At 62.5% G+C, this 25,495-nt stretch overlaps 12 protein-coding genes across 12 annotated transcripts; 6 read left to right on the top strand and 6 right to left on the bottom strand.

Moving 5' to 3' along the window:
- Positions 1–63: 63 nt before the first annotated feature.
- Positions 64–2,175, bottom strand: RHTO_05846 (glycoside hydrolase family 18 protein; the record flags this gene model as incomplete). The annotated part of the gene is made up of 10 exons (XM_016419507.1): positions 64–401; positions 467–553; positions 656–790; positions 885–898; positions 956–1,032; positions 1,112–1,492; positions 1,603–1,664; positions 1,740–1,786; positions 1,849–1,890; positions 1,958–2,175. 10 exons carry the CDS (start codon positions 2,173–2,175, stop codon positions 64–66), a joined length of 1,401 nt encoding a protein of 466 aa, XP_016269713.1.
- Positions 2,176–2,291: 116 nt separating this feature from the next.
- RHTO_05845 (thioredoxin family Trp26) lies at positions 2,292–3,296 on the top strand (the record flags this gene model as incomplete). Its single annotated transcript, XM_016419506.1, has 5 exons — positions 2,292–2,606; positions 2,668–2,696; positions 2,754–2,985; positions 3,067–3,160; positions 3,214–3,296. The coding sequence occupies 5 exons, from the start codon at positions 2,292–2,294 to the stop codon at positions 3,294–3,296; spliced, it is 753 nt and encodes a 250-aa protein (XP_016269712.1).
- A 217-nt stretch (positions 3,297–3,513) lies between these two features.
- Positions 3,514–7,163, top strand: RHTO_05844 (Sh3px3 protein; the record flags this gene model as incomplete). The annotated part of the gene is made up of 8 exons (XM_016419505.1): positions 3,514–4,479; positions 4,536–5,786; positions 5,851–6,067; positions 6,141–6,332; positions 6,387–6,463; positions 6,543–6,611; positions 6,667–6,882; positions 6,984–7,163. The coding sequence occupies 8 exons, from the start codon at positions 3,514–3,516 to the stop codon at positions 7,161–7,163; spliced, it is 3,168 nt and encodes a 1,055-aa protein (XP_016269711.1).
- Positions 7,164–7,328: 165 nt separating this feature from the next.
- On the bottom strand, positions 7,329–8,223 carry RHTO_05843 (histone H2A; the record flags this gene model as incomplete). The annotated part of the gene is made up of 7 exons (XM_016419504.1): positions 7,329–7,403; positions 7,464–7,492; positions 7,577–7,677; positions 7,748–7,814; positions 7,925–7,997; positions 8,066–8,082; positions 8,151–8,223. The coding sequence occupies 7 exons, from the start codon at positions 8,221–8,223 to the stop codon at positions 7,329–7,331; spliced, it is 435 nt and encodes a 144-aa protein (XP_016269710.1).
- Positions 8,224–8,513: 290 nt separating this feature from the next.
- RHTO_05842 (Golgi matrix protein) lies at positions 8,514–10,480 on the bottom strand (the record flags this gene model as incomplete). Its single annotated transcript, XM_016419503.1, has 6 exons — positions 8,514–8,792; positions 8,852–9,101; positions 9,154–9,229; positions 9,286–9,489; positions 9,546–9,981; positions 10,043–10,480. The coding sequence occupies 6 exons, from the start codon at positions 10,478–10,480 to the stop codon at positions 8,514–8,516; spliced, it is 1,683 nt and encodes a 560-aa protein (XP_016269709.1).
- A 327-nt stretch (positions 10,481–10,807) lies between these two features.
- On the bottom strand, positions 10,808–12,683 carry RHTO_05841 (nonsense-mediated mrna decay protein 3; the record flags this gene model as incomplete). Its single annotated transcript, XM_016419502.1, has 5 exons — positions 10,808–11,756; positions 11,818–12,116; positions 12,177–12,414; positions 12,487–12,547; positions 12,623–12,683. 5 exons carry the CDS (start codon positions 12,681–12,683, stop codon positions 10,808–10,810), a joined length of 1,608 nt encoding a protein of 535 aa, XP_016269708.1.
- A 248-nt stretch (positions 12,684–12,931) lies between these two features.
- Positions 12,932–14,285, top strand: RHTO_05840 (uncharacterized protein; the record flags this gene model as incomplete). The annotated part of the gene is made up of 5 exons (XM_016419501.1): positions 12,932–13,215; positions 13,269–13,359; positions 13,417–13,445; positions 13,502–13,655; positions 13,710–14,285. The coding sequence occupies 5 exons, from the start codon at positions 12,932–12,934 to the stop codon at positions 14,283–14,285; spliced, it is 1,134 nt and encodes a 377-aa protein (XP_016269707.1).
- Positions 14,286–14,692: 407 nt separating this feature from the next.
- Positions 14,693–15,459, top strand: RHTO_05839 (histone H2A; the record flags this gene model as incomplete). The annotated part of the gene is made up of 5 exons (XM_016419500.1): positions 14,693–14,744; positions 14,810–14,899; positions 14,974–15,126; positions 15,187–15,201; positions 15,272–15,459. The coding sequence occupies 5 exons, from the start codon at positions 14,693–14,695 to the stop codon at positions 15,457–15,459; spliced, it is 498 nt and encodes a 165-aa protein (XP_016269706.1).
- Positions 15,460–15,979: 520 nt separating this feature from the next.
- On the top strand, positions 15,980–17,977 carry RHTO_05838 (aldehyde dehydrogenase (NAD); the record flags this gene model as incomplete). Its single annotated transcript, XM_016419499.1, has 9 exons — positions 15,980–15,985; positions 16,050–16,539; positions 16,600–16,616; positions 16,676–16,745; positions 16,808–17,220; positions 17,280–17,522; positions 17,581–17,624; positions 17,686–17,774; positions 17,838–17,977. The coding sequence occupies 9 exons, from the start codon at positions 15,980–15,982 to the stop codon at positions 17,975–17,977; spliced, it is 1,512 nt and encodes a 503-aa protein (XP_016269705.1).
- Positions 17,978–18,443: 466 nt separating this feature from the next.
- RHTO_05837 (histone H2A) lies at positions 18,444–19,112 on the bottom strand (the record flags this gene model as incomplete). Its single annotated transcript, XM_016419498.1, has 4 exons — positions 18,444–18,532; positions 18,672–18,824; positions 18,891–18,980; positions 19,046–19,112. The coding sequence occupies 4 exons, from the start codon at positions 19,110–19,112 to the stop codon at positions 18,444–18,446; spliced, it is 399 nt and encodes a 132-aa protein (XP_016269704.1).
- Positions 19,113–19,675: 563 nt separating this feature from the next.
- RHTO_05836 (ubiquitin thiolesterase) lies at positions 19,676–22,102 on the top strand (the record flags this gene model as incomplete). Its single annotated transcript, XM_016419497.1, has 9 exons — positions 19,676–20,651; positions 20,713–20,777; positions 20,832–20,900; positions 20,953–21,199; positions 21,270–21,310; positions 21,364–21,500; positions 21,557–21,628; positions 21,683–21,897; positions 21,951–22,102. 9 exons carry the CDS (start codon positions 19,676–19,678, stop codon positions 22,100–22,102), a joined length of 1,974 nt encoding a protein of 657 aa, XP_016269703.1.
- A 316-nt stretch (positions 22,103–22,418) lies between these two features.
- Positions 22,419–25,003, bottom strand: RHTO_05835 (LisH dimerization motif containing protein; the record flags this gene model as incomplete). Its single annotated transcript, XM_016419496.1, has 8 exons — positions 22,419–23,495; positions 23,555–23,713; positions 23,776–24,408; positions 24,467–24,551; positions 24,613–24,719; positions 24,783–24,804; positions 24,865–24,926; positions 24,992–25,003. 8 exons carry the CDS (start codon positions 25,001–25,003, stop codon positions 22,419–22,421), a joined length of 2,157 nt encoding a protein of 718 aa, XP_016269702.1.
- Between the last annotated feature and the right edge of the window lie 492 nt (positions 25,004–25,495).

Genomic DNA, 25,495 nt, shown 5'->3' with positions numbered 1-25,495 from the left:
GATGCTTCTCGCGGCGGAGCAGAGGAACCAAAGTGTCTGTGCACAGCGAGAAACGAGATCTAGCTACTGCATCCCCTTCCTGAGGTTCTCCCACTTGCTCGTCGGGCAATGCAGCCAGTTCTCCCGCCTGTCGAGCCCGCCTCCCTGCGTCTCCAACACCTCCTTGACGGTCCTGACGATCGACCCCCCTTCCTGCGGCTTCCTGTCGCCACTCAATTCCCAGTACATCGCTCCGCCCAGACCATTGACGCAGGTGAAGATAGCCTTTGCCTGAGCAGAGGAGACGGAGTCGTACGAGATCCACTCGCGGGTCGAGGGGTTGTAGCAAGAGGCGGTGACGAGTGACTGGTCGAACGCTTCTTCAGCGCCGGGGAGGGGAAGGGCTTTGTAGTCGTACGAGCCTGCCGGGAGCGCGACTCAGCATCGACAGGAGAATCGTTGATTAAAGAGAGGAAGGCGAACGCACCTGCTTCCCAAGAGCCTTGTCCGACGCCGCTGAAAGGCGTTCCGGGGCCTTGCGTATTGAGGAACGAGCGGCCGTACAGCGGGATACCTGCGAAGAGCGATACGGATGAGCGCGCGACAACCTAGTCGCCCAACCGCCATGCCAACCTTCCAGCCGACGAAGACGAGAAGCGCTGCGTCGAGAGCTCACCGAGCACGAGCTTCTCAGGTTTGACGCCGCCCTTGTTCGGGTCTGTGAAGAACCTCATCGCGCGATCGGTTGAGAGTGCGTTCGGGTCGGGGTGGAAGAGGTTGGCTTGGTGGTTGGCTTGCGAGTCCCATGAGCCTGCGAAGAAGTAGAGCAATTAGCTGAAGCAAGCGGGAAGATCGTAAGACGGCGGATTCGGTGGGAAAACGATTGCCGGCGAGACGAGGCGTACCAGCATAGTCGTACCTGCGAAACTCGGTAGGTCAGCCGGCAACGGAGACGACTGAGAAAGACGGAACGCACGCCATGAGATTCCAGAAGGAGAGATACTGGTCCATCTCGCGGACGCGGAGCTTCTCAAAGTTGCTCGGTCCGCAGGGCTGCATACACGCGAGAGTCGAGCTTCAGCGGTCCATCATATGCGATGAAGGAGATCCAGCCTCGTGGCTTCATACGCACGGCCGCAATCGTCAACTCGAACCCGCTCGGCGGCTGGACCCCCAGCTTGCGCTGCAACTCGTCCAAGCCGCCGCGCAACATTCGCAACAGCTCGACGTAGTCCTGTGCCTCCACATCATTTTGCGGATACTCCCAGTCGACGTCGAGTCCATCGAGTCCGTAGTCCTCGACGAGCTTGACAGCCGTCTCGACGAAGCGGGACCGGCCTTGCGTGGTCGAGACGGGACGGGCGAAGCGGCCGTTCTCGGAGTAGGTCCATCCGCCGATAGACAGGAGGACCTTGAGGTGTCGATTGCGCTGCTTGAGGAGGTAGAGCGCTTTCAGGTTGCCGTAGAGATTGGCGGCTCCGCCGTCGTCCCACGAGTCTCCAGCGTAGTGGATCTGTGGAAGCGGAGCGCTTGTCAGCGGCCTGAACACGACGTGACACACAGCCGCGGCTGTCTCATAATCCCAAGCAGACGCTCAGCACGGTGGGGAAAGCGCAGACGCACCTGTTCATCCGACCATGCGTCGGTCAAGCGTACCTCGCCGTCCTCCTTGACGTCCGCGAAGCCTGCACAGAAGGACAAGAGCGTGAGCAAGCATTACTAAGGGGCGACAAGGCCCGCAGCTCCCTCAGTGAACGCACAGTAAAGCAGATGAGTGAGGTCTTCGACCGGAATCGAGTCGGGCTTGCTGTGGTCGAGAGCTGGAGATCAGCACAAGAGGCCGCACTTGAGCCCAGCAGTACCACGCACTAGTTCCGAGCGTAGATGGCCCAGTTGGGGAAGTAGCCGACGCTGTAGAGGGGTGAGGAAGAGGGGTCAGTGGGGAAAAGGCGGCTTTTCCGTAGCAAGGACCACGCACTTGACTTTGCCTTGCGGGCGAGCGATGTTGGACATGGTAGTCGGTGTCTTGGGCGAGTACACGAGGTACCACGGGCTGGTGTCGAGGTGAGAGAGTCGTGCAAACGGTGTCGGGCCGATGAAGAGGAGGAGGAGGGCGAGGACGGCGACTGCGAGGATGGGATTTGTTCGGCGGGGTCTGACTGGCTTCTGTGGTTCAATTTGTGCCCCTTTGAGCATACACAGAGCCGTACGAGCGTGTCGAGGGCAACTCCCCTCTTCCAACCCCCGAGCGAGGCGGTGCTTCCCTCGATACCTCGCTCAACTCGCTCGTTCTCAGCTTAGAAGCGCCCGCGATGAACTGCGCAGACGACTTGACCGCCGTAGACATCGACGAAGCCCAGCCAGGCTCGCTCCAGGCGTCCTCGTCGACCTCTTCGTCATCCTCCCTCTTCCCGCTCATCGAATTCCACCTCTCCCACGCGCTCAACGTCAATGACGCCGTGCAAGATCCGCTCAAGCGCGTGCTGAGACCACTCGACTCGAAGGACGCGGTTCTAACCAACGACGAGCTGGTCGGGACAGAGCACGAGGCGGGCGCAGGCGACGGAGGCGTGTGGACGGCTGGGTGTATCGAGACGCAGGACGGCGACGACGAGTTGCTCATACATGTGCGTCAGGTCCGCCCTGTCAGGCTTGCAACGATCGAGACTTGACTTTCGTCGCCTGCAGGTCCGCTTCTCTGAACTCGTACGGATCAAGTAAGCGCAGATCGCTTGCGCTCTCTCCCTCTCTCGAACTAACGGCAAGCTTCACAGGTCCATCTTGATCGGCACAGGCGGCGGCCGCCTCTCGACCTCTCCCTGCCTCTGCCGCGCCTGGGTCAACCGAGGTCCGTCGGGCATCACGTTCGATGAGGCCTCCTCTGCAACACCAAAACCAGCACAAGAGTGGGAGTTGCTGGAGAGCGAGGGAGGCGGGCGAGGGGCGGTCGAGTACCCGGTGCGGATAGCGAGGTTCGCCAATTGCAGCGACATCGACCTGTACTTCGTGAGTCCGGACGCCCCGCTCATCAGCCGTGCAATGCCGTCTGCACAAGCATTGCTGATCGAGCGTTTCTGCCGGATCCAGGCCAATACACGCAGCGAGCAGTCACGACTGTTCTACCTGGGCTTCCTTGGCGAGTCGCGGGTGCTGAAGAAGGAGCCAGGCGACCCGATGACGAGTGCGTGCACTTCTGACTCTTCAGTGACATGCGCTTACGCAGGTCGGCTGCAGTCGGCGCTGAGAACGCGGCATCGTCCATGGTCGACGGCGCGAAGGAGGAGAAGCGAGGCGGCACGACCACTTCCGCCCGCTAGTTCGCCCCGATCTTCCGCCACTCTTGTCGTACACGCAGTGCCAGGTTGTTGTATCGCTTCAATTGCTCCTCCACCCCTTTTCCTCGATGCGACCGCTCGAGCCTCGTCCTCCTCTGCCTCCCGCCCCACCAGCGCACGCTCCTCGTGTTCTCGCTCTCTCTTGCTTTCTATCCTGCTGACTTCCACAGGTCTCGAGCGCAAGTGCTGTACAGCTCGCATGCCCTTCCGCCCAATCCCGCCGGCTCAGCAACCCTCCATCCTCTCCCCTCGCTCACACCCGTCCGCGTCCGTCCCGACTCTCCGTCTACCGACTGCTCCGCCTGTACCGCCAAAACCGCTGTACCTATCCACTGCTCGGCGGATCAGGGGTGCCGAGGCGGATGAGGACGGGAGGAGTGAGGGAAGGGTGCGAGGAGGGAAGAGGGGAGCGTTGCCGGATCGCTGGAGCGTCGTGACTGCTTATGACGACTCAAGAGTGTCTGTGGAGCTTGGGGGAGGATGCAGGACGCGAGAAGCGGATGAGAAGGAGGATAAGCGAGCTGCAGTGAGTGGAGAGTCTGATGCGGATGAGGGGACAATCAGGTTTGCAAAGAGCGTCGACGCGGTGGACAAGAGTCATGGCGAGGGCGGAGCGGCAACGACGGATGCCCCAGCCAAGTCAACGCTCGCTGCGCTCTTCGATCGTCCCGAGGAACCCGCATCACCGACACCCTCACTTCCTCGACCGCGTTCGCCGTCGACCACCTCGACAGACTCCCAGCAAACCGAAGCGTTCCGCACACCCGTGGGGAAACTGCGAGCGGGATCGACGATCAAGGTGCGCGCACAAGACGGGCGGCAGAGCATCTACTTCGACCCGTCCTCGACGAACCCGTTCCTCCCTTCCTCGGCGACGATTCTCCCAGACCCTCTGTCCGACAACACTGCACCGCCAGCGACCGAGGTTTCGGACGTCGACGTCGTCTTACCCTCCAACTTTCCTCTCCTCCCGATCCCGTCGTCCACGTCGCCTGCCATCGCCCTTCACGCTTTCACCGGCCAAGCTGAGTTTGGCGAGCTCTCGTTTCTCCGAGGCGAGCATCTGCTCATCGAGATCGAGGATGTTGGCGGTGGATGGAGTCTCGGGTTCGTTGAGAGCAAGGGGGAGGCGAAGAGAGGGTTGGTGCCGAGGGGATGGTACGCCGTACGTGTGCTCTCGAATTACTGGCGCACATGGGCTGACTAGCTTGACTCGCGCAGTACGTCGATGGTCAAAACGCTCCTCCTCCTCTCGACTCCGAACTCTCGTACAACACCGTTCAAGAGAGCGCTCGGTTTCGCCCGGCCTCTAACACCATCACCTCCGCTAGTTCGACTGCGGGAGAAACAGCTGGTTGTGGCTCGCTTGACGTCGACTCGCCCGAACCGTATGCGACTCGCTCGATCGGCCGTCATGTCGTCGTGAGCGGCACCGAGTTCGAGCCTACTTGGGTCGCAGCTGGCGACAAGATAGGCGTGGTTGAGGCGGATGTGGAAGTGGCAAGCGACTTGAGCGTTGCGCCTGAGATGGAGGTCGAGAAGGTGCAGGTACCACTTGACGACGAGGACCCCATGAAGCGAGGCCACGTCAACGAGGTGCTGAACGCCACTGCCGACGCCATCAGCTCCCCGCAAGTCAACGCCGCTGCGATGCTCGACGAAATGGCGGCACCAATTCGCTCTCGACCTCCCGCTGTACCTGCCCCCTTCACCCAGTCCTTCCTCTTCCGCATCGGCCTTGCACCATTCTTCGACACCTCAACCTCATCCTCGACCCTCTCGCGCTTTCTCCCTGCTCTCGGACGGACTCCCATACCCGGTGCATCAATTCTTGCCGCAACCTCCGCCTCCTCATCGCTTGCAGCCGCCTCAGTGCCAACGAAGCCGCGCCTACCGCGTCTCGAGACGCACCGAGCCTCGAAACTGCCCGACGGCAGGACGCTTCTGTTGCATTGGGTTGAGGAGGGCGACGAGCTCGACGAGGTGGGTGATTACGGCGAGCATGGCGAGGGCTCCGTTCAGTGCTTCGACATCGACTCCGGGCCTGCTTGGAGGATGCGCGGCACGGAGGAGGCCGGTGGACGTGCCGAGGTCTTCGTCACCGATCCCAAGAAGTGCTCGCCGCTCAACGAGTCGCCCTTCGTCGTCTACACCGTCACTACGTCTTTCCCGACCGTCGCAGCCGAGGCCGATGACGACGCGACCCCACCGCAGACTCTCTGCGTCGAGCGACGATATTCGCACTTTGCCGCCCTCCACACCCTCCTCGTCTCTCGCTTCCTCGCGCCGCTCATTTACGTCCCGCCTCTTCCGCCAAAAGGCCCTCTTGCTTTCGGCGCAGCACGGTTCGATCCCGCCCTTCTCGAGCGGAGGAGGAAGGAGCTTGAGCGCTGGTTGAGGCGTTGCTTGGGGCACCCGGTCCTCGGCGAGAGCGAGGAGATGAAGAGCTTCCTTGCAACTGAGGGCGAGAAGGTGCGTCTGCCCGCATAGGCAACAAGTCGCCCCTCGGGTCGTGCTGACGAGCTGGTCCGCGCAGGAACTCTCGGCGCACCTTCTCATGTCGACACCTCGTCCGCCTCCGCCTCTCCAGCCTCTCTTTCCGACTCGCGTCTTTCATCCAGCGTTCAACATCGATCTCTCCGAAGCAGAAGACGTCTGCGACCGCTTTGAGCGGCATTGCAAGGCGGTCGAGCTGGGCGGTGGGGTGCGCATAGTAGCGGAGGCTGTCAGGATGGCGCGGGAGCAGGAACAAGGTGCGTCCGACTCCACTTTACCCAGCCAAGCCTTCGAAGCGCGGCGACCGTCGCTGACGGCCTCGCGCCACAGCTGCCGCCGCTACGCTGCAGCAGCTTGCGCATGCGCTTGTCCAGCTCGCCTCCGGCTCAGCCCTGCCTCCCACGGCGATCCCGAGCCTAGCTACTGGAGAAGCGGGCTCAATAAACGAACCAAGGACGCGAGCGAAGAGCTGGTCTTTGCAGAACGAAGCAGGCGCGTTGAGCTGGAAGGAGGACGACGAGCGTGAGTGCGCCGGAGCGCCTTAAGCACACCAGCTACTGACTCTTCGCAAAACAGCCGCCCTCGGCGTCTCGAAAGCTGTACAAGCAGCGGGAGAAGCATGCGCGAACATTGCAGACCTGGGGGACACGACGGTGCGTCCTCCCCTTTCTCGCCGTACATCTCAGGGCGTGACGACTGACTCGCGGTCTTCTCGGCCTCGAACTTCGACAGGCGAGAACCGGCTTGGTCGACGTCGAGGAACAGCTGTTGTCAGTCTGCGCACCGTTTTCGCAATACGCTGTGCGTTCCGCAGCTTCCCTGCTTGTACCCTGGGCTCATACCACACCATCCACAGCCCCTCATCGAGCTACACCGCTCGCTCATCTCGAACTACCGCCGCCTCGCCCGCCTGTCCGGCATCAACCCGTCCATCTCTGACCAACTCGCGCGCTGCGAGACGGCTTTAAACATCACAGCAGCAGAGATGGACAGGATCCGGCTAGAACGTAGGGAGGACTTGGCGGAAGCGATGAGAGGGTGGCTCGAGACGAAGATCTCGGTTCACGGGCAGGTGAGCTTCAGCCACTACGCCTCCCTTCTTGTGCTGCCGGCCTGGGCACACGCCTCATGCTACGTGTGCGCATCGCTGACGCTCCGGATCCTGCGTTGTAGGCGCTCGACCACCTTCGCTTCGCGCTCGACCATTTCTCGCCTGCCTCGCTCGCCGACCTCGCCCTCACCGGCCCCCGCCTTCGCTCGCGGCTTGACACCGCCGATGGACCCCTCGCGTATCCGCCGCTGCCCCGGGCCTGTGTCTATGAGCGTAACTTGGGAAGCAGTGCATGGAGATGAGCGCAGACGGACCTCAGGGCTTCGCACGCTGCTGGCGGTAGGGACTCGTTGCACGTACTATTCAGGCGAGTTCGACACAACAACAGGTGGCTGCGTCTACCGCTAGGCGAGGGAAAGGGATAGAGAAAACAAGCGTGACCTTCTCAAGCGAGAGCGAAGCAGCGTTCAGTCAGACTCCTCGCCCTGCTTCGACTTCTTGCCCTTCCCTTTGCCCTTGCGAGGATGCTTGTCCGGGAGGAGCTGCGCGCGAGGACGTCGATCAGCGTGTGCCGACGAACTCCAGAGAAAACAGCGACACACCTCGCCGTGAATGTGCGGCAAGACACCGCCTGCACACGCAATGAGAAGCCGGTCAGCTTGTTCCCTTGCGAAGGAGGAGGCGCTTGAGGAGGCGAAGCGGCGGCGGAACGTACCTTCCGAGATGACCGCGTTCTGGCAGAGCCTCGCGAGCTCCTCGTCGTTGCGGATGGCGAGCTGGAGATGACGCGGGATGACGCGGCGCTTCTTGTTGTCGCTGGCGCGTCCGGAGGTGAGCGTTAGCACACGCGCTGTGCGAGTATCTGAAACTTGAGGTTCGCACGCACCGGGCAGCGTTGCCGGCGAGCTCGAGGATCTCGGCAGCGAGGTACTCGAGGACGGCAGCGAGGTAGACTACTCGAGCGGAATCGACCGAGGCGATCCGAAGCGGGTGAGATGAGCGGGAGAGGAAACGAAGGTCAGCCCACGAATCCCGATTCAAAGCAAGACGCCTGAACACGCACCGGCCGACGTGCGCGTGATGCGGTCAGCGTAGCGGCCCTGCTTGAGCTGCTTCTTGACGCGAGCGACGGGGAACTATTGCAAGGGAGCGAGGAGGGTGGTCAGCGCGTACGGCGACGGAACGGCTCGAAGGGCGCACGCACGACGAGGCCGGCCTTGACTGCGATGAAGACGCGCTATGCAATCAGCTCGACGCGCCTCCGAGCCGTGTGAGAGAGGCGAGCGCACCGGAGTCGCGGACAGGCTTGTGGCCGGTCATGGCGCTCGTGGACTTGCCGCCAGACGTCGAGGGAGCGGGCATCGTGGCTGTGTGAGTGCTGAGGCGAGCTGCGACAGGTGGGCGAGCTGTGCGAGGCGATGTCGCGAAGTGAAGTGGAGAGTCGGAAAGAGAGAGCGAGAGGAGAACAACGGCGAGTCGCACCGAGCGCGCAGCGTGAGAGGACTAGCAGAGTCAGCAGTAGCATCGTAGAGACGACAGACACGCTCTCGCGCCGGGCTAAACGAGTCAGGAATCCATGCGAGAAATGAAGGAGAACTGCGAGGCGACAACGAGGAGCACATGTACAACGCGGACACAGAACGATAACTGCTTCAGGAACCTGCGTCCTCCTCCTTGATACTGGGCGGCGCGGAGCTAGTCGGGGCAGTCGAGCTTCCGCCGTTGGAGAACATGCTCGACAGGCTTGGTCGCCGGGTCGAAGCGGCGGACAGTGGTGGCGAGCCGAGTGGCGGCAGATCGAAGCGAGTAGGTGCTTGCGTGCCGTTTGGCGACGTTGGTGGAGGAGAGGAGGGAGTATGAGCGGCTGGCTTTGCACCCTGCCCGGTCGAGGCTTCCTTGAGGAGGAACTCGATCCAAAGATTCGAAAAGGACTGCCAGCGTGACAGATGGTTAGCACGCCAGCCGCAAGCAGACGAGACGATCGGCGCACCTCGTTCTCCGCGCCTTCATCGACAGCCTTCCCCTTCCCGCTCCGAGCATGTCCTTTTGCGCTCGACCCTCGCCCGCTTGAAATGATGCTGCTGCCCGACAGCGCACCGGACGCCCGCTGTAAGCCGACCTTCTCTCGCTGGTCGTCGGTCCAGGAGAGGATCGAGGCGATGAGCTGGAGCATTTCGAATCGCTTGGCATCGCCGCGAGGAGTGTTGAGGAAGGTGATGAGAACGTTCGACACCAGCCGTCTGCAATAAGCGGGTCAGTGCTAGTAGTTGAGAGCGGCTGCAAGGAACGCACCGGTCGACGCTGGTCTCGCTCTGGTCCTTCTTCAGCCGCCGCAGCGCTTCCGTCAAGTGCTCATTCAGGATGACGGCTGCGGCAGGGAGCTGTCAGCGTAGTACAACCGTGAGGATACTCGCGGCAACGTACCCTCGTGCCGCAGTTTGCCTATCAGCAGGTTCTTCTCCTTGACCTCCTGAGCCAGGACGAGGACCTTCTCCGAGTCGTTCTGAGCGTTCTGCAGCTGCGTCTCGGCCTGCGTTGCCCGTCGCCGATATCCTTCGAGAGCTTGTTGCGTCTCGTGCAACTGAGTTTGCAGGTCGCCGAGTAGAGCTTGCAGCTCGTTGTCCTTGGCTGCGACGTCAAAGCGGTCAGCCTCCTTTTGTCGCTCCGCAGGCGTCTCGACGCACCTGCTTGGAACTCCTCCAACACCGCATGCAAGTTCGCCGCACTCTCCATCTCGCGGTCCCGCTCTTCCCGCAAGACCTCCCGCTCCGCCTTTGCCTGCGCGTACTCCATCTCAATCTGCGAGTGCCGCGTCGCAAGCTCTTCTCCCCGCACGCGTTCACGCATCGCCTCCTGCTCCCACTCGTCCCGCTCAATCCGCACCCGCTCGAGGTCCTCCTGCGCTTCTCGCAGTGCGAGTTCCCGCTCCTGCGCCTCGTCCGAGACCGCCTGCTCCGAGTCAAACGCCCGCGCTCGCAGCTGCTCGACTTCCGAGTGTAGTGCGTCGGCGTCGGCGTGAGACTGGATCAGCTCGGACTTGAGCGTCTCGAGAGTCGTGGAGAGGTCGTCGTTGGCCGCTCGCAGGTCCGCAATCTCCTGTTCTCGCCTGTCGAGCTCGTCCTGCGGGTTGTGAGCGTCAGTACAGATCATAAGCACACTGAGGTGTGATCTGGGAACCCACCGCATCCTGCTTGAGCTTGTCGCCGAGCGTGTTGCGCATCGCCGTCAGCTTGGCCAGCAAGCCCTGATACTGCGCCTCCCACGCGTCGCGGTCCATCCGTGTCCGGTCCAGCTCGTCCTCCAATACCCGTAACCGCTCGTCCGGGTCGCTTGGCAGCTCATGCGCCTCGCGCTCGTCGACACGCTCCTCCCCACCTTCGTGTGTCGGTCCCTGCTCGTCCTCCTCCTCTGGCGCGTCCGGCTGCTCGTGCTCCTCATCCGCACCATGCCCACCTCCACCGTCATCGAACCAGGCCGCGTCGCCCGATGTGTCGGCCTCGTCGACGGCTGCCAGCGCGTGAGGGGCCGATGAGGATGGGTGGGCCTGGGGCGCCTCGCCGCGCACAGAGTCGAGCGAGCCGCGCGAGGCAGGCAGTGGGACGCTGTGCGGGTCAGCCATCAACCCGGCTGAGCGTGCAGAGCGAGCAGAGCAGTGTGGTGAGGAGGAGAGGGGGACTTCGCGACTCTTACGAAAGGTCGCAATATGCGACGTCGTCGGAAGTCGTGAGAAACAGAACTGTAGTACATCTGTTGGGTGCCATGACCGCCGTACCAAGCACCGGAAGAAGCGCGGAAGCCTTTTCGCCGCTCTCCTCCTCGTCCTCTCTTCCCTAGCAACTCCCCAAGATGGGCCAGGAACGAGCGAAAACGCGGGCTGGCGATGCTACAACAAGGCATCTAACGTTGCACGACGGTAGAGGCCCCGACAGCCTGAACCACCAGCTCGCTACTCCTCCCCTCCCTGCTCCTCGTCGCCTTCAATCGCCATCTGCTCAAAGTCGTCGAGCAGCTCGTCGACGTTGATCTGCGGCAGCTCCTCCTCCTCCTCATCGGTGTCGTCGGTCATCGCGTCCGCCTTGGCCTGCGCCGCGTTCGGGTCCTTGAACAAGTGGATCTCCTTGCGCATCTCGTCGTCGTCCTCGAGATCTTGCAAGAAGCGCTCGTAGTCCTGCTCGGCCTTGGCCTGGTCGGCGATGGCGCTTCGCTTCGACTTGGGCTCCGCACGCTCGCGCCCGAACCCGATCGTCGCTGTGTCGCCCAAGTCCTCGCCGCCAACCTGCTTGACCATCGACCGCAACTTCCAGTTGCGTGCACGCTTGGCCTTCTTGCGCGCCGGGTACGTCTTGCGGATGAGGACGACTTCAGGAACCCGGTCCTGGTTCATCGTCTCCCACGCGTCGTTGTTGAAGTTCGAGTTCGAGAGCATGTAGCCGAGAACCGTGTCGCCCGGTTTCAGGACAGAGCCGAGGTGCGTCCGCGTATGGTAGATGGTGTCCGAGGACATGGTGCCGCCCATAGGCGAGACCTGCGCGTCGGCGAGCAGGAAGCGACCGCCCTTGGCCGTCTTGGGAGGGTGAGAAGTAGGCTCGATGTCGAGAACGATGAACTCGACGGCTTGCGTGATGTCGGCGAGGGGAGGGAAGGGAGCACGCCAGTACTGCCCGGCGGAAATATCGGCGAGGTGGAGGGTGAGGGGGTCGATGAGGTAGACCTGGTTGCCGACGCGGTGGCAGACGGCGAGCTGGCCAATGTTGGAGAGCGAGCGAGCGGTCTTGGCGGGCATGCAGACGAGGTCGTCCTTGCAAATGGGGACAATCTCGACCGAGTAGGTCTCCTTCTTGTTCGTCGTCGCGTTCTGGGTGTCGAGCGAGATGAGCTGTTCGGACGTCTTTGTTCTGTGCGTGAAATACGTTCAGCTACTTCGATGTGAGTGGGAGAGAGAGAACAAGGACAAACCGGACAGGAGCGACACCGTTTAAGAAGTCCACCATCTTCAGCGCATGCTGCTTGCTAGCGTAGAAGAAGTTCAATCCGTCCTTGACCTCCGCGACCTGGAGAGTATCCCGATCGGCGTTATGCCGCAGGATCAACTGCTCGAGGTAGAGGAACGTCCGCTTGTGGTCCACCTTTTGCCGAACCTGCACCATCGCGCGCCATGTGTTCTTCGCCGCGAGACGCGTACAGTCCTGGCACTGCGCGCCCTGCACCACGTATTCCACCTCGAAGATCTGCTGGAGAATCGTAGACGAGAAGACCTGCGGGACGAAGTGTCAGCTAGACTGCCCGAGACTCGTCCTGACAGTCCCGCTACACACCTCCTTCTGAATCGTCAACTTGACCTTGACCCTTCGCGAGTGCGGCTCCGTCCAGATGAACCCGGCATCGATCAGTCGGACCTTCGAGAGACCTTTGAGCTTGCGAAGGCAGATGGCGAGGAGTTCGCGGGATTCGAGGTCGCAGCGGGTCCACTGGTTAGGCGGAGAGAGGTACCGGTCGCACCCACGACAGAAGCTGAGAGTCGTCTGCTTGGGGATTCCCTCGGTGATGTCGACGCTGTCGAGTCGAGGAGGAACAACCGAGGTCAGCTACAGTCTAGCATGATCCGGATGCCTGGCGAAAACGCACGAGTTGCGCAAGCAGTTGACACAAAGGTTGGCACCGTTGGGCTGAATCGGGGTGCCACAATCTGCGTGGGCGAGCGGTTTCGGGATCAGGTCAGCTTCATCAGCTTCGAGGTGGAGTGGATCGCAAGCGAGCTCACCGGCACAGAGGACGAATGCGGTCTGGCCAGACGGTCCCACGTATGCTACGCCGGCGCTCATCGTGCTCCTAGGCAATCTGTGGCGGACGTACGAACGACTCAGCTTGGACAAAGATGAGGCGGTGAGGGGCAAGACACACGCACCGGGTGATTCGATACGGTCGCGAGTCGAGTCAGACGGTCCACTGGAGCAGTCGCAAGCAGTTCGAAGGGCGAAGCGAGCTGAAGCGAGCGTTGACAGCGAGATGGTCGAGCGGGAGAGTCGCGGCGAAGGTCAGCCAGCGACGACGGCGTGCTCACGTCAGCAACATGCACCAGCTCGTGCCCAGGAGTGCTCCCGCTGTCCAGCTGGACCTGCCAAAGCCATCCAGCTTGGCGCCGCCCGCTTTCCCTGGCTTGGTGTCCTCCCTTCGTCCCATCCGCCGGACCACCCTTCAACTCGCCGACGAGGCCGCGCTGCTGCGTCGGTTCACATACAAGCACAAGAACCAGCACAAGGGACAGCGCTGGTGGAAACGAATCGTCGAGGTAGACCGAGCGGCGAGCAGGGCCGTCGAGGAGTTGCAGGCGTGGTTGGGCGTCTGCTCCCTGAGGTGCGTGGACGTTCATCCGTTCTGCCGTGCAGGGCGCTGACCTGTATGGACAGTGCGGACAAGGACGACGCGGGCGTCTTGACCCGCGAGACTGTCTGTGACGGCTTGTTGCGGCTACCGAGGGTCATGTTGCTCGTCGAGAAGGTGCGCTCGCTCGCGGTGACTCTGTCCGATACTCATACTGACTACAAGGTGCTACAGAACGTTTCCGTGCTCCTCAACTGCGCAGGGTGGGTTGCACCTCCTCCTCCGCCCGTCTCACCTGCTCACGACTCGCGCGCAACAGCATCCTTGAGCAGCTTGTCGAGTCTCGAGCATTCCTCGCCTTTGCGCTCGTTGTCGTAGCGCTGGCTGCGAGGCTGCATTCGCTCTTCACGGTCCTCTTCGACGAGCTGGACAAGACGGCCAAGACGCTACAGGCCCTTGTCGATTCGAACGGCGTGAGTGAGGCACCCTCATACGGAGCCAGACTTCGCTGACGCGTGTTCCTGTAGCTCACGCCTGCTTTGAGGCCTCACATTGGCGCCTTGCCTCGCACCCTCCGTCGCTTCCTCACGACCGCCGCCCGACCAGCATTGCGTGCCGACTTCGACGATGCGGCCTCGTCTGCGCCATCTCCGGCAGGAACAGATCGCAGCAACGGTACAGACGACGTCGGCGCGGTTGTCTCGCGCAGCAGCCTAGCCGCTCGCTCAACCGCCTCGTCCGCCAAGACACCTTTGACCGCCACTCCACCAGCAGTACCTATCTCATCTAGTGTTCCTCAGTCACTACACGTTCACAAACCTCAGGCGGCAAAGCGGAGCGCGAACCCGTCGCCTGCGCCAAGCGCGCCCTCGTCACGCTCAGCTACTCCGGCGTCGTCCTCGCTCCTCCGGTTCTCTCGACCACCCTCTCCCGAACCAGTCGTCCAGTCCGCCGAACCCGTGACAACCAAGCCAGAGAAGCGACCACGACAGGCGGAGGAGACGCTCGGAGGGAAGGGTTCGGCGAAAGAAGGGAAGGCGGTCAAGAAGAAGAAGAAGGTCAGGAAGGGCGGCGGGGACGAGATTGATGCGATATTCGGATAGTATTCGGCTGCATATGCCACGGTAGGACTCGTTTCCACCGTTTGCAGGCGCGACAGACGGCGCTTTCCTGGCCTCCTCACCTTCCCTCGTCTGTTTGCGTCACTTGATCGCTCGCGCGCCTCGCTTTCTCGCTGGATCGCGTCATATGATTGTCTGGGCTTGCTCCGTACCCTTGCGAAGCGGTCGCGACTCGCTTGCCTGGGTCGTCCTGCCTCTGTCCCCGCTTGCTCTCCTTCCTCTCACTCGCTCGCTCTCGCCTCGCTCGCCGGCCGAGTACACACGCAGGTGAGCTCGCACGGCCTCACACAGTGCTTCTACGCCCCTCGCGCTGTGGCTCACCGCCGTTCTCCCGCGCCTGATCAGCTTCTCCTCGCTCGACCTCGCTCGCACGCTACACCCCGCTAGTCATGTCTGCCGAGTCCAAGCCTACTATCCGCAAGGCCGCCGAGTCGCGCTCGAGTGCGTCCGAGTCGACGCGAGGCTTCGAACGAGGACTGACCTTCTTTGCCTCGTCGCACGAGCAGGCAGGGCTGGCCTTCAGTTCCCGGTCGGCAGGACCGAGCGTATCTTCCGCAAGGGCAACTACTCGAAGCGTTTGGGGGCTGGAGCTCCCGGTGCGTCCGCATTCACTCATACAGGTTTCTCCTCTTCTTCCTCTCGCTGACCTCGCTTTCGCCCGTTCTCGCAGTCTTCCTTGCCGCCGTCCTCGAGTACCTCACCGCCGAGATCCTCGAGCTCGCTGGCAACGCCGCCAAGGACAACAAGAAGAAGAGGATCATCCCGAGGCACCTCGTCCTCGCCATCCGCAACGACGAGGAGCTCGACAAGCTTCTCGGCAACGGTGCGTCCGAATTGTGCACCCTCGGGTTGATATAGGCTGACAGCTTGGTCTGCTTCGCAGTCCTCGTCGCTGAGGGTAAGCAGCGCCGGCTTGTCTGCGACATGCTCACGACTCGCTGACTCTCTCGCAACTTCCGCTCGTTCAGGCGGCGTCCTCCCGAACCTGCAGCCCGCCCTCCTTCCCGGCCAGCACCCTCGCCAGTCGGCCACGCCGAGGACGCCCAAGAGCAGCAGCAAGGCGTCGAAGTCGTCGGCCGGCAGCGGCGCGAAGAAGGCGCCTCACAAGGTCGACGTCCAGGCCGAGTCGCAGTGGCAGGAGTCGACGGAGCTCTGAATGAGTGCTGGGACCGTGCGCCAATCGAGAAGGACTGTGTGTGTCCCGCTTGTCGCTTCGTTGTCGTTGTCTCGTCTCGCTTTCGCTTGCAACGTCTCGTTCACACAACTCGCCTACTCTTCAGCGCTGATACTCAGTGCTAGCGAGGGACGCACTGGTTGGGCAGGCTCAAGGCGACGCTCCTCGCGAGAACTCACTTTCCTCCCGAAGGCCAATATCGACGGGAGGTCCAGGCGCCAAGAAGTTCGAGGAGCGACGGACAGACGGAAGCTTCGGAGGAATCGCTCTCGGTTTTCATCCCCACGCGGCATCCCCGCAAGTGAACGGGTGACTTTCTCCACCTCCGACAAGCTTTCCCTCCTTCCCACCGCCATCGCACGGCTCACTGCACATCCACAGTACGTTTACTACTCTAGTGCTACCTTGCAGTCTCCTCAGATCTGACCGGCTTGGCTCCGCTGCTCCCCCTCGCCTCGTCGCCCCCACTCCCACCCGCGCTAACCTTGCACGACGTGTAGCCATGTCGGTGCGTCCTGCGCGAGCTCACATCGACGCTGGTGATGCGTACTGATCCAGCACACTTCTTGCAGAACAACCTCACTGCATCGCTCACCTTCCCCGAGGGCCACTCGCTCAAGTCGCTCGAGTTTCCCGTCGGCCTCTTCATCAACAACGAGTACTCGCCCGCCAGCGGCGGCGAGACCATCGAGGTCCGTGCTCCCGCCTTTGACAAGGTCATTGCCCACGTCCCCCGCGGAACGGCCGAGGATGTCGACCGCGCCGTCGAGGCCGCCCAGAAGGCGTACGACACCGTCTGGGGCGAGCGCTGCCCCGGCCACAAGCGTGGCAAGCTCCTCATGCAGCTCGCCGACCTGTTCGAGCAGCACGTCGAGCAGCTCGCGTCGATCGAGGCGCTCGACAACGGCAAGGCTTACAACATCGCCAAGGCGTTCGACGTCTCCGAGGCCGCCGCTTGCCTGAGGTACTACGGCGGCTGGGCCGACAAGGAGCACGGCAAGGTCATCGAGGTCGACAACTCGAAGATGGCCATCACCAAGCACGAGCCGATCGGTGTTATTGGTGAGCGCGCTTACTGCTGTAGTCCTCGTTGCCTTCGCTGACAATCATCTCGTTCTCCAGGTCAAATCATCCCCTGGGTATCTTCGCTTTCGTTCTCGAGCGCTCGCACGGATCGAGACTGACCCAGGCCTCGCAGAACTTCCCTCTCCTCATGTTCGCCTGGAAGCTCGGCCCCGCTCTCGCCTGCGGCAACTGCATCGTCATCAGTGCGTGTCCATTGCGAAAAACTTCCTCACCGCGCGAGACTGACGCAACTCGCCGCCCGCAGAGGTTGCCGAGACGACTCCGCTCTCCGCCTTCTACGCCACGCAACTCATTGCCAAGGTCTTCCCGCCTGGTGTCGTCAACGTCGTCACTGGCTACGGTAACGAGGTCGGCGCCGCCATCTCGGGCCACATGAAGATCCTCAAGGTCGCCTTCACCGGCTCGACCCTCGTCGGCCGCACCATCATGCAGGCCGCCGCCAAGTCGAACCTCAAGCCCGTCACGCTCGAGCTCGGCGGCAAGTCGCCCAACATCATCTTCGACGACGCCGACATGGAGCAGGCCGTCTCGTGGTCCGCGTTCGGCCTCTTCTTCAACGCCGGACAGTGCTGCTGCGCCGGATCGCGAATCTTTGTCCAGGAGAGCATCTACGACGAGTTCCTCGAGAAGCTCACGGCCAAGGTCAAGTCGATGAAGGTGCGTCTGGCTTTCGTCTCGTCCCGCTCGGCATCTCGCTCAGACTCGTCTCCTCGCAGGTTGGCCAGCCCTTTGCGGCCGACTCGTTCGTCGGCCCGGCGACGAGCAAGCTCCAGTTCGACCGCATCAACGCCCACATCCAGTCGGGCAAGGACGAGGGCGCCAAGGTTCACGTCGGCGGCAACCGCCACGGCGACGAGGGCTACTTCATCGAGCCCACCATCTTCACCGACGTCACGCCCAACATGCGCATCGCTCAGGAGGAGATCTTCGGCCCGGTCCTCGTCGTCCAGAAGTTCAAGGTGCGCTCGAGTCTGGCCCTCCTTCGACTTCTCTCGCTGACTTTGCCGCGCTTCACAGGACGAGTCTGACGTGGTTGCCAAGGCCAACGACACCATGTACGGGTGCGTAATTGACCAGTCCTGCACGTCGAGTAGAAGCCGGTTCCTGACTCCTCCCACCTAGTCTCGCCGCCGCCATCTTCTCCCGCGACATCTCGCGCGCGATGCGCATTGCCAACTCGGTGCACGCGGGTACCGTCTGGCTCAACTGCTGTACGTAGCGGCAGTTTCGTCCTTCCTGAGGCGTTTGGCTGACCTCCGCCTCCTCCCACGCAGACAACCAGCTCAACTCGCAGGTTCCCTTCGGAGGGTTCAAGCAGTCTGGTATCGGGCGCGAGCTCGGTAGCTACGCGTTGGCTAACTATACAGCGGTCAAGGCGATCCACATCAACCTCTCCCAGCCGAACCCGCTCTAAGCGCCTTCGTCCACCTCGCCGCTCTCCTCCCGGGTCTTCAGGTCCTCCCGCAGTCTGCTTTCGGTATCTCGTACGACAAACACAGAACATAAAACGCCCAGTGTGCAATCACAAGCAACGCAGTACTCCCTCGAACCGTCCAGCGAGCTGAAGAGGTTGAGGAGAGGAAGTCGCAGCTTGACGGGTCGTGCTCATCCGGTTTCCGCTCACCTTGCTACTCCGCACGATGGCCGTTGTCGCAGTCGCAGCGCCTCCTCAACGAGCCAGCCGAGACCGTTCCCGCTCACTCGCTCGACCGCCGGTGGAGGCCTCGCTTCTCTCGACGAGCTGCTTCACGCAAAGTTCTACATTACAAGTGATGCGCGAGCGTATGCAGGAAAGCCGAAACAAGCAGGATCACGACAACAGGCACTAAGCGAGGAGGAGGAAGGCGAGGAACCTGCTCTTGCAGCCGGAGCGAGCGCGCTCAGTCCGACTCGTTGCCCGAGGACTTCTTCTTCTTGCCCTCGCCCTTCTTCGGAAGCAGGTTGGGGTGGATGTTCGGGAGGACTCCGCCTGCGAAGGGAGGAGACGGTCAGTACTGCGCGCGGCAAAGGAAGCGACGACGGCGTACCCTCGCGGAGGTTGACTGCGCGCACGCGACGAATCAAAGTCAGTCAACGTCGCTTCGGAGCGCCTGTTCGCGCGGACTCACCGCCAGCGAGAAGCCTGTCGAGCTCCTCGTCGTTGCGGATCGCGAGCTGGAGGTGGCGCGGACTGATGCGCGTCTTCTTGTTGTCCCTCGCGGCGTTGCCAGCGAGCTCGAGGATCTCGGCGGCGAGGTACTCGAGGACGGCGGCGAGGTAGACTGTGTGAGATCCGTTCGAGAAAGGTCAGCTCGGCTCGCTCGAGGATCGACCAGGCGGGGATGCACCTGGCGCGCCTGCGCCGATGCGCTGCGCGTAGTGACCCTTCTTGAGGTGACGGTGAATGCGTCCGACGGGGAACTGCAAGCCAGCCTTGGCTGCGAGCGGACGCAAGGGTCGACGTCCGCTTGCGAGCAGCGCGAGAATGGTAGACTGGACGCACCCGAGCGCGAGTGCTTCTTGTCTCCCTCTCCCTTGGCGGACTTGCCCTTGCCTCCGGTGCCAGCCATGTCGTGCGAGTGTGCGAGGTGAAGTCGAGGGTGAAGTCGAGTGGAGAGTTGCGAGTGCGAGGCGACGGCGCGTTTCTGGCGGGCGGGACGCGTTCCAGTGTCAGTCGGTGAGTACTAGAGTGTATACGCACGCGCTCGAGCCCGACTTACGCGGTTTTGGCGGGAGAGAGTGAGGTGAAGGAGGGAAAGAGCGAGGACGACCTCGCGCGTGAAGTCAACCTGCGTGTCACCACTGTGGGCGCGTTCTGGTCACTTAGATAGCTTCCTGATACTCTCTTACAGCCGCTGACGAGCCCGCACACGCGCAGGGGACTGGTGAAGCGAGTTCGCCAGCGTTGACATCTCGCGAGATTGAGAAGGTCAGGGTCTCGCTTTCCTGGCTTTCCTGGCTTCTGGTGCGCCTACCGAACGCTGCAGAGCAATCAGCGAACGGTTGGTATCCACCTTCGACCTCCCGGCCGTCCGCGAAAGTCCGACATCGCCTCCTCTCCTCGTCCGCGGAGTCGCCGGAGTTGCTCACGCCTCCCAGTAACTACGCCCTTCCTTCCTTTGCATTCGCCGGCATGTTCTGGCGCTCGATCCCAGCTGCTTCAGGCGTCTTGGCACGCCCCGACGACGATGTGCCGCCGCCGCGACCTCCTCGTCCTCCTCGACCGCCATCCCAGCAGACCACTCTGTCACTCTCGGCGCCTCCACCAGCTCAGCGCACCCCAGAGCAAGAACAGCAATCGCTGAAGAAGTTCGGACTGGGCGGGAACAGCCGAACGATGCGCTCGGCAGTTGAAGCCGTCCTCGAGGAGCAGCGGCACGCGAAGCCTCGACACATGGCGGATGTCGTCGGGGCAGCCGTCGCTCGAGACGCTCGCGAGAAGTCGGGGAAGGGTCTGCGGGCGGTGCTGAAGAAGCGGAAGAGCGTCGTCGGCCTCTTCAAGCGGACCAGTCTCGAAGATGAGCGACGACCTGCTGGCGAGGAGAGGCGTTCGACGGCTACTCCAGTTTTGTCGAAACGCACTTCTCGCAGCTCACAGTCCTCGACGTTGTCAGACTCGTCCGAAGAAGGCGAAGGCGGGAGAGGGGTCGACTTGCCGAACGAGCGTTCCAAACGACTCACGAGTGCGCCGACTTCCGAGCCGCCACGACCTTACCACCAGCCTTCGACCGCTCACCGACCCTACTCCCCTGCTCCCAATCCGCCAAGGGCGCCGTCGTACCGTGGAGCGGAAGAAGACGACCGCTTTTCCTCGCGCCGACCTCGCTCGCCAGATTTCGACGACTCCCCGCCGAACTCGCCCGCCTCGAGCGACTTGGCGTCCTATGCGAGCTCACACTCGGACGACGAAGCGAGAACCAGCGGACTGGGTGCGAGAGACCTGCCGAACACTTTCGCTGCGCCCGCCCATCCCAAAGACCGCTCGGCTGGCAGCTCAGGCTCGTCTCAGCCGCGAGTGAGCGGTCTGCGGAACCTTGGCAACACATGCTATCTTGCCTGCGTCGTCCAGGCGCTCGCAGCGACCACACCTCTCGCCGATTTCTTCCTCAGTCCGCCGCGCCTTTCTTTCGCCGCCTTCCCGCTCTTCGAGGCTGACTGAGCTCAACGCAGGCGGCGACTACGAGCACGAGGTTAATCGGCGAAACCGCGAAGGAACGCAAGGCGCTTTAGCCGAAGTACATCTATCTGCCCAACTGTGAGGAGGGCGGCGCTCACCTTCGACACCGCAGGCGACAGCACTGCTTCTGCGTGCGCTCAAGGTACCTTCTGGTCCTGCCGCCTCTCCTGCACGGGTTCGGGTCAGTGTCAGTCCGCACACTGTCTCGTCGCCCGCTGATCACGCCTTGACAGGCCGCCCTCGGTCGTCTCCGGCCGGACTACCTCGCCTCTGACCAGCAAGATGCTCACGAATGCCTCCTAACGCTCCTAGATGGACTACACGAAGACTTGAACCTCGTCCTCGATCCGCCTCCGCCTCGTCCGCCGTCACCAGGCTACGAAGCTCACCTTCGCCGGCTGCCCGAAGTCGTCGCCGCAGACCTCGAATGGTCAGTGTACCGGGAGCGCAACGACTCGGTCGTTATCGACTTCTTCCAAGGCGAGTCTGCGTTCTTTCGCCTACTTTGCGGAGGTTAACCGGCTGAAACTGGCTCTTCCTCCTTGCGCAGGCCAGACACGCAATCGCCTTGAGTGTCTAGACTGTCACAGGGTAAGCGTCCTCTGTCAGGAACCGTTTGCAACCGCTGACCCCGTATCCCCCAGGTATCAACGACCTTCAGCCCTTTCCAGACTCTGTCTCTCTCCCTTCCTCCGCCTCGCAAAGCCGACGACGCGGTCTCGCTGGCGACCTCCATAGAAGGATTCGTACAGGAGGAGATTCTAGCTGGCGAGAACGCTTGGTGCGTCGGTGCGAACTCGCGACAAACTCCGCCGCCTAACCTGTACCCACGCGCAGGAACTGCCCGCGCTGTCGAAGGCTTTGTCCGACGTCGAAGCGTCTCTCAGTAGCCCGTCTGCCCCAGTTTCTGTAGGTGAGAGCGCCTGAGCTCCCGTCTCTCGAGGTTGACACTCGCCTTTGCAGAATTATCCACCTGAAACGCTTCACCTCGCTCTCCGACAAGCTCACTACTCGCCTCTCGTTCCCACTAACTGACCTCCGCCTCGCGCACCTGCTTCCGCCCCTTGCGCTCGCCCCGAATCCGCCTTTCCACCTCAACCTGCCTCACGAACCGGAGACGACGTACGAGCTGTACGCCGTATGCTGCCACCTCGGCGCAACTATCGAAGACGGACACTGTGCGTCGGAGTACCTCTCGCCGCCATTCCGCCGCTGACCCATTCACCCGCAGACACCGCTCTCGTCCGGCACTCGTCGTGCTGGTTCGAGATCGACGACGAGCGCGTTCGCCCGCTCGACACGCCCGCCAAGCTCGAGCGCGCTTTCCGAGAAGCCGAGAAGACATCGTACTTGCTCTTCTACCGCATTCAGCGCGCCTCGTAGAGTCGTAAACCGGGTTATGCATTTTTGGAGGATCCGAGTGTCCCGTCCCGCCTTCAGGCATGCCTGAGAAACAGAGTGAGAACAGGTAGGGTAACATACCGACACAGAAGCGGGGGTAACAACGACTTTTCGATGGGTTCGGACGCCGACCTGAGCGTCCGAGAGAGGCGGAACGGGGGTGAGCGCCGGATGGCCGGATCGAAGACGACTTGCTAACACAGACATCACTATGTGCACCCTGGTAAAACCGAGATCAAAGCAACAAGGGAAGAGAAAGAAAGAAGGGGAAGGCGGAGGTCGGCGGAGAGGACGAGACTCAGCCGACCGTCTCCTCGGCGAACATGTCGTTGTTGAGGAAGCTGTCAAAGTCGAGGCCGGTGAAGACGTCCTCGCCGAGGCTGAACTGGAATGACGAGTCGTTGGCGTTTGTTTGGCCGGAAGGAGGACCGACGGGAATGCCGTTCGGCTCGGGTCCAAGAGGCGGCGGGAGGGGTGCAAGAGGCGTGGACGAGGCGGACGAGGCGCTTGGCGCGCCGGCGAAAGGTCGAGGTCCGCCAGCATCGTGACCGCCGGGCGGGATAGGCGAGCGACGCTGGTCGGGACCTGGTGGAGGGCCGAGGCCGAGTTGCTGCTGCTGCTGAGGAGCGCCGTTGTGGCCCGGCGACAAGTAGTGGTGGTTCGACGCGGCGGATGCTGGGCGGCTGAGGGACCCATTCGCGCCAGGGCTGACACCGTTGACGGGGTAGCCCTGTCCTCCGCTGTCCATGCCCGCGCCGTTGATCGCGTCGCCGCCGCCGTAGTGCTGGGGCTGCGGCGAAGGGCCCGTCACAACCATCTGCTGAGGCGGTTTCGGCGGCTGCATGAGCGAAGGACTGGGCGAAGGACGATAAGGCACGCCGTCCTGGCCAAACATCTGGCCGCTCTGCTGCGACGCCTGCATGCCCATCATCGGCGCAGGACTGCCCGCTCCCGGATCGAATCCTCCGCTCGGCGTGCCCGGATCGTGCTCGCCTCCCGTCGCGCCTCGCGCTCGTTTCCGGTTGCGAGGCGACGGTTCCTCCATGTTCCCTCCCGCCCGCTTCGTCAATCCCGTTGGCATCTTCTGACCCTGCGCGCCGCCTGTTGGAGGCCGGTTCTTCTGCGCAGCGTTGCGACCAGGCGGAAGCGGCGCGGTGAACTCTCCTTGAGGCGAGCTGTGCGAGGCGGCGAACTGGTTCGGGTTCTGGTGCTGCTGTTGCTGCTGCTGCGGGATCTGCATATGGGCGACGTGAGGGGTAGAGTAAGGGGACGGGGCGGAGTAGGCTGGAGAGGCGGGACCGGCGCCGGCTGGCGTGCCGTAGGGGTTCTGAACGACACGCTGCTGCTGCTGGAACTGCTGTTGCTGCTGTTGTTGCTGCTCGCGCATAGACCGTTAGCGAGATGAACGAGCTGGACCAATGTGAGCAAACTCACGTAGAGCTGTCCGCTCAGCTGGCGCTCAGGCTGCGGTCGGCCTTGCTGAACCATCCGCACCTGCTGCTGACCCTGCTGACCGGGCCGCATCATGCCCTGCGCCGACGACGAAGAAGGTGGGAGAGCACCCATTCGTCGCATCTGCGCCGCGACAGCGTTCTGAGAGAGGCGAAGACAAGTCAGCACGATCTGCACGCTGTCCGGCAAGCAAAGGGACGCACATGCTCCTCTGCTGACAGCGACTCCGGATCCCTACCCGCCAACCCCACAGCACTCATCGCCGTCTGGAACGCCGAAGCACCCGTCTGCATCCCCGGTCGTCCGTTCGCCTGCGCCGGCAAGAGGCGCGGTGAGCCGTGATTCGAGGAGGGCGGAGGCTGAGGAAGCTGGTTTTGCTGTTGTTGCTGATGTTGCGGAAGGAAGGACTGGTTCTGCGGCGGCTGCATGAGAGGACCGGGTACGCCGCCGCCGGCATGAGGCTGCTGCTGCAAAGGCGCCGAATGCATGCCGTACGGCTGCGACATGGGCGGTTGCGAGCCGTTCGAGTAGCCGACAGCGGGTTGTCCGGGTTGAGCCTGGTGCGCGGCGACAAGTCGTTGTGTACCAGGACCAGCGTTTTGGAGCGGCTGACCACGTCCGCGCTGCTGCTGCATCTGCGCCTGCAGCTCCTGCTGCTCGAGAACATGCATCTGACTGTACGTCGCGCGAGGAGGACCGCTCGGGCCGGCTTGAGGTTGGTGCATGGAGGTGGAGTTTCGGGGCGGGTGGGCGAGGGAACGGGGAAGAGTCATGGCCGGTGTGGGGTTGGCGCCGGCGAATTGGACGACGAGCGGATCTCGCTTCGCGCGCATGGCCTGCATGGAACCGGTCAGCAGGAAGTCGATCCGAAAGAAGCGCAGTTGGGAAACTCACGTCGACGTAAGCGACCGCATGCGGGTTCTGCGCGCCCGACTTTTGTGAACGAGCGATGAAGACATCCCAGAAGACCGACCACCACCTGCGAAAGCGACGTCGGTTTAGGTGAGCGAAGAGGTGCGAAAGAAGAAAGGGCTACTCACTCGTAGAGCAATCCTTGGGGCGCCTCTATCGGCGGTCCTGTCCACCCGTCCTCATCAATTCCAGCCTCCTTGGCAAACCGCGCTGCAGCCTCCGTCCATCCTCGTTTCTGCATTCTCGAAAATGAGGGTCGTCAGTTGAGGAAACACACGTGGGTTCGGTACAGACTCGCCCGCATGTAATCGTAGCAGTACCTGCAGAGATGCGTCAGTTTAGCGAGCTGGACGACAAGGGAGGAAAGCGGGCGGACATACGAGTGTAGGGTCGCATCGCCTTCCCAGGCAAACGACGAAGGTCCCGCCGACGGGGGCCGGGGCTGCGGTTCCAGCTGCACGTCAGCCGCTCTGTTCCTCACTCAGGCGTCCAACGGTGTCCACGCACCTGCTGGGCCATCGGCTGGCGGGCTTCGCAGGTCGAGGCGGCAGGGTCGCGGTTGGGTGGGAGAGGAGGGGAAGGACGGAACTAGCAGCAGAACAGCGTCTCCAGCGGTTGTGAAGGGCGAGTCGAAGCTAGATAGTGCTGATAGTCCACCTGTGAGCGTCCAGGTTGACCCAGTCAGCGCTGTTCCTCCGTTTGTCCCTCCCTTTCACCCCATCGCCGGCGTGCAAGGCGATCTGAGCAGGCGACCGCTCGTCGCTGTTCCAGAAAGATGATCGCGCGACTCACCGAATCCAAAGAGCCACTGCACGATCCTTCTGACGCCTGCTGAGCCGGGCGACGTGCGATGGACCGGTAGACGCGGGCAGGGCGGGGGAAGAGGGAGGAGGAGAAGCGGGAGGGTTCTACTTGGCCAGCGGCGCGGCTGACGGGCTTGGTCGGCTGTAAGGAGGCCTGGCGAGATAGCAAGCAGCCCAGCTGGGCCGTTGGCGGTGTGTGGACGACAGC

This window comes from Rhodotorula toruloides, assembly GCF_000320785.1.
Source record: "Rhodotorula toruloides NP11 unplaced genomic scaffold Scaffold37, whole genome shotgun sequence".
NCBI lineage: Eukaryota > Fungi > Basidiomycota > Microbotryomycetes > Sporidiobolales > Sporidiobolaceae > Rhodotorula > Rhodotorula toruloides.
Note: the sequence above shows the minus strand (reverse complement) of the source record. Positions and strands in the feature narration are given on the sequence as shown.